The following is a 9897-nucleotide window of genomic DNA, read 5'->3' as shown; positions in this document are numbered from 1 at the left end:
TGCGTAGGTCGAGGGGGGGGGGCGAAGGTCAGCCCCAACGTGTGTCATGGCTGCCGCACGGGAGCGGATTGATCTGATTCGGAACCGTGTCGTTCTGAAGGAATTTGGGGTCCAGAATGTGAGTGTTGGGCGGGAGGCTGTTGAGGAGAATGTCCGAGGGTGAGTCGGCGAGATTTAACGTTGACAGTGTTGACTGGTTTTCTGTTCCAGGTACATACCACTGATTTCCCAGGGAATTACCCCGGCTACGACGACTCGTGGGACCAGCAGCGGTTTGAGGAGGTACAGGACAAACAGGGAGCAGCTGAACGGTGTCACTCTGCAAACACGCCCGGCTGAAGGACCACTGCTCCGTTCATCCACTGAGGATAATGCTCGTATACTCGTATTCCCCACCCTCACCCAGCTCTTCTCGTTTCATTCTGCCCACGGGATTTAGTTAGTGACCAGCGCTCAAATGAAAGGGGGGAATGAAGTGATCAAAGCTTTTGCTCCGCTCTTCACTGTAAAGGTTGCAAAAGTCGCTCTCTTCGCTCATTGGAACATAACCCCAGCCTTTCCAGCCGGTCTCCGGAGCTGATTTGCTTCAGGCCAGCAGCACCCTAGTGAATCTGTACTGCAGCCTTTCCAGTGCAATCCATAGCCTTCCTAAATTGTGACAACCAGAACTGCATATCAGATAGGAGAAATTGAGGACTGCAGATGCTGGAGATCAGAGTCGAGAGTCTGTGCTTCGGGCAGAAGGCCTTCATCAGGAATTCTCTCATTCCTGATGAGGGGCTTTTGCCCAAAGTGTCAATTCTCCTGCTGCTCGGATGCTACCTGACCTGCTGTGCTTTTCCAGAACTGCATATCACTCCAGTTGTGACTTAATTAGCATATAGCTTGATCGTACATTACTTGCTCGTTTTCAATGCCTTGATTAATAAAGACAGGATCCCTAAAGTTTTCTTTACCACCTTATCTATTATGTTGTCTTCAATGATCTAGGTTAGATTAGTTTAAATTCCCTGTAGTATGGAAACAGGCCCTTTGCCCCAACAAGTCCACACTGACTCTCTGAAGTGTAACACACCCAGACTCATTCCCCTACCCTATGTTAACCCCTGACACATGCACCTAACACTATGGGTAATTTAGTGTGGCCAGTTCACCTGACCTGCACATCTTTGGATTGTGGGAGGAAACCAGAGCACCTAGAGGAAACCCATGCAGACTTGGGGAGAATGTGCAAACTCTGCACAGACAGTCACCCGAGGCAGGAATTGAACCTGGGTGCCTGGCACTGTGATGCAGCAGTGCTAACCACTATGCTGCCCCATCTGTGGACAAAAACAACCCCGTTCAATAAAAATCTCACCTAAATGTTCCAAACCTTGAAATATTGAGCTACCATTCTTGTCCCTCCTTCAACCATGTCTCTGTAATAGCAAATATCATGCATTAATCAACACCCTCAGCTCATCTGCCTTACTCTTTAGATTCCTTGCACTAAAATAAATTCGCATGATCAACAATGCCCTCTGGCACATCTCCTCCACTTCCGGCACCACTGCCTTTGAACCCCACCCCTCCAACCACAACCAAGATAGAACCCCCTTGGTCCTTACCTTCCACCCCACTAATTCTGGATGCGATGCATTATCCTCTGCCATTTCCACCAATTACAATCAGACCCCACCACCAGACATATATTTCCCTCCCCACCTCTATTGGCCTTCCGTAGAGACAAGCCACTCTGTCTCTGACTCCCTTGTTAGGTTCACGCTCCCACAACCCTCCCTCCCAATCCTGGCACCTTCCCCTTGCCACCCCAAAACCTGCACCCATACCTCCACCCAAGACCCCAAGGATCCTTCTACATCCGGCAGAGATTTTCCTGTACATCCAAACACCTCATCTATTGTGTCCATTGCTCTCGACGTGGTGGTCTCTACACTGGGGAGACAGGACGCCAATTTGTGGAATGGTTCAGAGAACATCTCTGGGACACGAACCAAACAACCCCACCGCCCTGTGGCTGACCACTTCAACTTCCCCCCTCTCACTCTACAAAGGGCATGCAAGTCCTGGGCTGCCTCCGCTGACAAATCCAAGCCACCTGATGCCTGGGGAAGAACATATCATCTTCCACCTTGGGACCCTTCAACAACATGGCATCACTGTTGACTTCACCAGTCTCCTCATCTTTCCTCCCCCCACCTCATCCAAGATTCAACTTTCCAACTTGGCACTGCCATCTTGAACTGTCCTACCTGTCCATCTTCCTTCCCACTAATCCAATCCACCCTCCCCTCTGACCTATCACCATTACACCACCTGCATCTACTTATCACCTTTCCACTACTTCATTCCCAACCTCACCCTCCTATTTATCTCTCAGCTCCCCCTATTCCTGATGAAGGGTTTATGCCCAAGACATTGATTCTTGTGCTCCTCAGATGTTCCCTGACGTGCTGTGCTTTTTCAGCACCACATTTATTTTTGACTATGATCTCCAGCATCTGCAATCCTCACTTTCTCCTAAAATAAATTCTAGCTAACTTGCCATATTTTAGAATATCGAATAGTACAGACCCTTCAGCCCTCGATGTTGTGCTGACCTTTTATCCTACTCTCAGATCAAACTTATCTGCATGCCCTACATTTTATTATCATCCATGTGCCTATCCAAGACTCACTTAAATGTCCCTAATGTATGTATGACCACTGCTGGTAGTGCATTCCACATACCCACCACACTGTGTAAAGAACCTGCCTCTGACATCTCCCTTAAACCTTCCTCCAATCACCTTAAAATTATGCCCCCTCGCGATAGCTATTTCTACCCTGGGAAAAATTCTCTGGCTATCCACTGTATCAGTTCCTCTAATCATCTTGTACACCTCTATCAAGTCACCTCTCATCCTTCTTCACTCCAATGAGAAAAGCTCTAGCTCCCTCACAACTTTTCTTCATAAGACATGTACTCCAGTCCAGGCTGCATCCTGGTAAATCTCCTCTGCACTCTCTCTAAAACTTCCACATCCTATAATGAGGTGACCAGAACTGAACACAACATTCCAAGCGTGGTCTGACCAGGGTTTTATAGAGCTGCAGCATAACCTCGCAGCACTTAAAATCAATCCGTTTCTTTTGCTTTAACTTGACTATATTTGTACTGCCTTCCAGAATGACTTGGTGCTTTCTGTATATATCTGTGTATCTCCACTCTGCATCCCACCCCTGCTGCCAAATTAGTTTAAATCCTCACCAATTGCACAAGCAAACCTCCCCACAAGGGTGTTTGTCCTGTCCTTGTTTTGGGTGCAATCTGTTGGACTTGTGCAGGTCTCACCTTCCCCAAAAATGAAACCAGTGATACACGGATCTGAGTCTTCCTCCTCCAACTCTTCAGCCACACATTCATCTGTTCTATCCACCAATTCCTACACTCAGCATGTGGCACCAAGAGTATTTGAGAGTAAACTTTGATCTGCTACCTAGCTCCCTAATTTCTTGTTGCAGGACCTCATTCCTCTTTCTACCCATGTCATTGGCCCCAGTGTGCGCCATGATGACTAACTGTTTGTCCCTTCCTTTGAGAATATCCTACAAGATCCAGGGAGACAACACACAATCCTAGAGTAATATGGCTACAGAAATGCCTTACTGAACATTTCACTATTGAATCTCCCCCTCCTAGTTTTCTCTATCTCTTTCTAATTCCCACTTGAGAAGCTAGGTTCTGGCTGCAGTCTCCAGTTGGACTGTTACCCTTGCCAGTTTTCCAAAACAGAAAATCTGTTCAAGTGAGATTCACTCAGGCTTTCCTGACTAGCTACCTGCCTCCCTCCTCCTGACGAATGGTCGTGCATTCCTTTGTAACTGCATGTTATTAAGCCATGGGGGCAACCATGTCTAAAAAAGGTGCTAACCATATAACTGCCTCGCAGATGTACTGCAGTGCCTCCAGCTGACCCTCGTATTCCAAAGTCTGGCAGTCAGTTTGATCATACCAATGGGATTTCCTGCAGATGTGGTCATCCAGGCTGCCAGGAATGTCTAAGATTTCCCATGTATGGCAGGTTGTGCAACACACAGGACTGAGCTCCTCCGTTGTACCTCGCCTTAGTCTTAAACTGATGGTAACTTCACTCTCCTTCCCTTTGGGTAACTTGCATTACTTTATTATATTGCTCCTGACTTCACTTATTTCTGATGCTTAATAATAAACTTTTCTAATGTATAATAATTTATAGAAAGTCCTTAACAGCAATTTCTTATCAAGTAATATATGGATTGATGTTAATTTTCCAAGATTCATTAAATCCTGAAAAGTTTCCACCAAACTGGAAAGTAGCAACTATAGACCCCTCTGTTGAAGGAGAGAAGAGGCAGTAAACTATTGGCCAGTTAGCTTGATAGCCATCATGGGGAAGTTGTTAGAATCGATCATTAAAGAGGTATGGCTGTGTATTTAGAAATATTCAAGACAATCAGGAACAGTGAGCATGGTTTCATAAAAGAAAATTCATATTAACCAATCTATTGACGCTCTTTTAAGGAGTAAATATTGTGTGAATAAAGTAGACATATTGTATGTTCCAGAAGGTATTTGATAAGGTGTTACATCAAATTTTCTTGCAGAAAATATAAGCTTATGGTGTGGTGGTGGTAGTTTGGTGGGTGGTTGGGGTGTATCAACATGGATGGAAGATTGGCTGGCAGGTAGAAAACAGAGTGTGTGCATTAATTTTCTTTGTCTGGCAGGAGAGTGATGAGTAGGGATGTCAACTTTTTAACAATATTAATCAGTGACATACAGGAAGGAAATAAAGATGTGGCAAAATTTTCAGGTAACACCAAGGCAGGTAGGAAAGCATGTGACATAAGGAAGTTGCAAGTGGGTTGAGTGAATAGTCAGAAATCTAATGATGGAGAGTAATATGGGAAAGTTGTTCATTTTGGCAGGAAGACTGAAGAAACGGTGTAGTTCTTATATGGAGAGCAATCACAAAGTTTCTTGGTGCAGAGCGATCTAGGTGTTGTCGTACACAAGTCCGAAAAGGGTCGTATGCAGATGCAGCTTATAATCAAGAAGGCCAATTGCATGCTGTGCTTGATTTGTCCATCCCTATTTCACAGCTTCCCAGAATTGGCCCAGTGCAAAAGGAGACCATTCAGCCAAATGTGCCTGTGCCAGCTTACTAAATGGAAATCATTACCTTGTGCCAGTCTCCTACTTTCTTCCCCATACTTTGGCACATTATTTTTTAAATCACATAAATAGCCATCACCCTTTGAATGCTACAGTTGAACCTTTCTGCACCATGCTTGCAGGCGGTGCATTCCAGACCCTAGCTACACACCATTTGAAAAATGCTTAAAAATGTGTTGCTGGAAAAGCGCAGCAGGTCAGTCAGCATCAAAGGAACAGGAGAATCGACGTTTTGGGCATAAGCCCATCTTCAGGAATGAGGAGGGTGTGCCAAGCAGGCTAAGATAAAAGGTAGGGAGGAGGGACTTGGGGGAGGAGTGTTGGGAATACGATAGGTGGAAGGAGGTTAAGGTGAGGGTGATAGGCCGGAGAAGGGCGATGGAGGAGGCCAAGGACCTGCATGTCCTTGGTGGAGTGGGAGGGGGAGTTAAAGTGTTCATTCACAGGGTGGTTGGGTTGGTTGGTGCGGGTGTCCCAGAGGTGTTCTCTGAAACATTCCGCAAGTAGGCGGCCTGTCTCCCCAACATAGAGAAGGCCACATTGGGTGCAGTGGATGCAGTAAATGATGTGTGTGGAGGTGCAGGTGAATTTCTGACGGATATGGAAGGATCCCTTGGAGAGAATTGAGGGGGGAGGTGTGGGCGCAAGTTTTGAAAAATGTTCTTGCTTACATCAGCCTTGCTTCTTCTGAAGGTCAGCTTAATCTGTGCCGCCTTGTTCTTGTTCCTTTTCTGGGCAGGAACGATTTTTCTCTCTGTACTCTATCCAGCACACTCCTGATTTTGAAAACCTCAATCAGATCTCCTCTAATCTGCCTTCTCTCCAAGGAGAGCAGTCAAACTTCATCAATCTGTCTTCATAAGTGAAGTTCCTCACCCTGGGAATCAGTCTTCTAAACTGCTTCCCCAGTGCATTCACGTCCTTCCTACAATGTGGCACCTGGAACTGAACACAGTATTCCAGCCGAGGTCTTACACATGTTCACCATCACGTTCTTGCTGTTATACTCTATGCCCCTATTAATAAAGCCAATCATAATATATACTTGTGTCTCTACCTGTCCTGCCACTTCCAATGATCTGTGCACATCACACCCAGGTTCCGTTGCTTTTCCACCTCCTTTAGCATAGTACCCCCTATTTTATGTTATCTTTCCATGTTCTACTGATCAAGTGCATCACCCCACACTTCTCTGCATTGAAACTCACCTGCACCTATCTGCACACTCCACCAAATTATGCACTGTCCTCCTCATAGTTTAGATTTCTTGCACATTTTGTGTCATTCCCCAACTTGGAAATTGTCCCCTGTATGCAAAGATTCAGATATTAATATCTATCAGGAAAATCAAGGGTCCCAATCACAACCCCTGGGGAACTCCACTACAAACCTTCCTCTAGCCCCAAAATGATACATTGACCCATCATTCCTATCACTTGACGAATTTTGTATCAATGCTGCTATTGACCTTTTTATTTCGCACCCTATGTTGCATCAAACACCTTTTGAAAGTCCATGTGTACAAAATCAACTGTGTTACCCTCAACGAGCCTGTTATCTCTTCAAAAATTTCCAAAGTTAGTTAAAGAATGATTCCCCCTTTAGGAGTCCCTGCCAGCTCATCAGAATCAACCCACCTTTCTCCAAATAAAAAATACCGAAAGAACTGCAGATGCCGAAAATCAGAAACGAAAACAAATTGCTGGAAACAATCAGCAGGTCTGGCAGCAAAGAATGGGATGATACAATTGAAAAGAGGGAGTGTGCATAATTAGAGAAATTAATCATAATCAGATCATAAATACTGGAGGGCCTGACCTCCTTGAAGATGGATAAATCACCAGAATTGTCTAATTGGTGGCCTGGGGCCATTGAACTGATGCCAGGAAGAAAACAGTGGAAGCTGTGAAGATCATTTTTGAAACCTCGCTAGATACACGAGAGGTATCAGAGGATTGGAATCTGTGAACACACTGCCACCGTTCAGAGAGGGGTTGAGAGATTGGTCAAATAATTATCGGCTGGTTGGAAGGAATCTGCACCTGAAAAATTGAGAATTATTGTTGAGAAAGGGGATTAACTGTTACTTGGTAAGGAGAAGGATTAGTCAGGGATAGTCATTATTTTGTTCAGGAAGGTCAGTGTTTTACCAACTTAATGGAATGTTTTGGGGGAGTGACGAGCAACAGGAGGTATTGAGTGGGGTAGAAGCAATAGGCAGACCTTAGAGTGCCTGGCCATTGGTCTGTGAAGGAGGCAGATTAGCCACATAAGATAAGAACATCAGAAAAGGGAGCAGGAGTAGACCATCTGGCCCCTCGAGCCTGCTCTGCCATACAATTACATCATGGCTGATCTTTTTGTGGCCTCAGCTCCACTTGCCCACCCTCTCACCACAACCCTTCATTCCTTTATTGGTTAAAAACTATCTATATTAGCTGTAAAAACATTCAATGACTGCTTCACTGAGCATGGAGTTCCACAGACAAGGTAAAAATAAAAACCAGGAATGCCATGCTATAACCACTATGTAAGATAGTGGTTGGACAACAGCTGGAGTTCTGTGTGCAGTTCTGGTTAGTAAATGAGATGAAGGACATAATTGCTTTAGTGAAAGTACAGAGGAATTCAACAAGAATGTTGACCGACCTTGAAAATTGCAGCTCTGAAAAATTATTGGATAGGCTAGGGTTGTTTTCCTTCGAACAGAGAAGGCTGAAGGCTGATTTAATCAAGCTGTACTAAATCTTGGTTAGAGTGGACAGGGAAGACCTCTGAGTAGGGAGCACAGATTTATGGTGATGGAAGGATTCATGGGACATAGAATCCTCACAGTGTGGAAACAGGCCATTCAACCCAACAAGTCCATACCAATCTTCTGAAGAGCATCCCACCCAGACCAATTCTCCTACCATTTCTCTGCATTGCCCGTGACTAATCCACCTAACCTGCACATCTTTGGATTGTAGGAGGAAAGCAGAACACCCTCCGTAAACCCACACAGACACGGGAGAATGTGCAAACACCACACAGACAGTCGCTTGAGGATGGAATCAAACCTGAGTCCCTGGCTCTGTGAGGCAGCAGTGCTAACCACTGAGCTACCCAACTTGTCAGTTGACTTGAATACATAAACATTAGAACTCGGAGTAGGAGTAGGCCATCTAGCCCTTCGAACCTGCTCAGCCACACAATAAGATCATGGCTGATCTTTTCATGGCCTCAGCTCCACTTACCCACCCTTTCACAGTATCCCTTAATTCCTTCATTGTTCAAATAAAATCTATCTTAGCTTTAAAAACATTTCCTGAAGTAGCGTCAAACACTTCACTGGGCAGGGAATTCCATAGATTCACAACCCTCTGGATTCCTTTTCAATTCAATCGTAAATCTGCTCCCCCTAATTTTGAGGCTGTGCCCTCTTGTCCTAGTTTCATCTGCCAGTGGAAACATTATCTTTATGTCTATCATATCTATTCCCTCCATAACTTTATATGTTTCGTTGCAAGTGGTCCTGCGCTACTGATAGATTCATTTGCGGCTGTCCATTCTTAATGCTCGTTATGTCTACTCAGTGGCCGGGTTAACTTGCACTGTCAAGCAACTTATGGCTGAAAGCTTAAAAAAAATCAAAATGGCATTTCTCTGAAGTAGTCATGCATATCAGTGGCTGGGGAGGTGGAAGCATTCACAGTTTTGATGAGAATGTAAGTAGGCCACAGGAAGCCTCTAGATTTCTCACCATTTAGTTGTAGCAAGACTGAATTCCAAGTTCCAGCCTTATCAACAAGTCAGCTTATACCCAAAAATCTATTTGCCTTGATGAATATTCTCATTGACTGATCATCTGCAGCTCTCTGGTGTAGAGAATTCTAAAGGTTCACAAACTTTAGAAGACGTTTCTCCTTGTATTGATCCTAATCACCTATCACTTACCTAAGGCTTTCCAAGTTCAAGGCAGAGGAAACAGCCTCCTAAAAAAGCCCTAATTAAGTCCAAAAATGTTCTTGCTGTCACTGAAATTAGCCCATCGTTCATTCTTCTGATTCCAGGCCTTTGAACTGTGTTCAGAAGGAAAGTATCTTAGGCTGACATTCTTTGATAGCAAAGTGCAAACACTGCTTAAGCTTGTGTCTGACAAGACAGATGTCCAAACGTTTTTCTTCATGGTTCAGAACTGCTTTGTATTAATTGAAAGAGTTCTCAGGTCTTTGTGAAATCCCAAACTAGTGTGTGGTGCATTTACCCCAAATAATAAAATTACACAAGCTGCAGGCAGACAGGAGATGTTTAGAGTGTACTGAGCTCCTGCTTGTAATCTGAAGACTCCAGGAACACTGCAACTTGAAGAGCAAGTTTAGATTGCATGGAATAGAGGGAGGACTAGCCATTTGGATACAGAGTTGGCTTGAAGGCAGAAGACAGAGGGTGGTGGTGGAGGGTTGCTGTTCAAATTGGTTACCTGCGACCAGTGGTGTGCTAAAAGGACCAGTGCTGGGTCCACTGCTTTTCATCATTTATATAAATGATTTGGATATGAAAATAGGAGGTATAGTTAGTAAGTTTGCAAATGACACCAAGATTGGAGGTGTAACAGACAGCGAAGGTTACCTCAGATGGGCCAGTGGGCCAAGGAGTGGCAGATGGAGTTTAATTTAGATAAATGTGAGGTGCTGCATTTTGGAAAGGCAAATCAT

The 9897-nt window shown here is 44.7% G+C and overlaps 1 protein-coding gene across 2 annotated transcripts in view; it reads left to right on the top strand.

Moving 5' to 3' along the window:
- The first annotated feature begins 3 nt into the window (after positions 1-3).
- The window catches only part of polr1c (RNA polymerase I and III subunit C), a 51797-nt gene continuing 41903 nt past the window's right edge, over positions 4-9897 (top strand). Inside the window, exons 1-2 of one of the 2 annotated variants that reach the window (XM_043687338.1) lie at positions 4-118; positions 211-282. In XM_043687338.1, the coding sequence (XP_043543273.1) occupies positions 47-118; positions 211-282 (144 nt within the window). In that variant the 5' untranslated portion in view covers positions 4-46. The remainder of the gene's footprint in view (positions 119-210; positions 283-9897) is intronic. The other variant, XM_043687337.1, reaches the window with a different exon arrangement.

Source organism: Chiloscyllium plagiosum, chromosome 3 (genome assembly GCF_004010195.1).
Source record: "Chiloscyllium plagiosum isolate BGI_BamShark_2017 chromosome 3, ASM401019v2, whole genome shotgun sequence".
Taxonomy (NCBI): domain Eukaryota; kingdom Metazoa; phylum Chordata; class Chondrichthyes; order Orectolobiformes; family Hemiscylliidae; genus Chiloscyllium; species Chiloscyllium plagiosum.
This window is presented reverse-complemented; position numbering and strand designations above follow the sequence as displayed.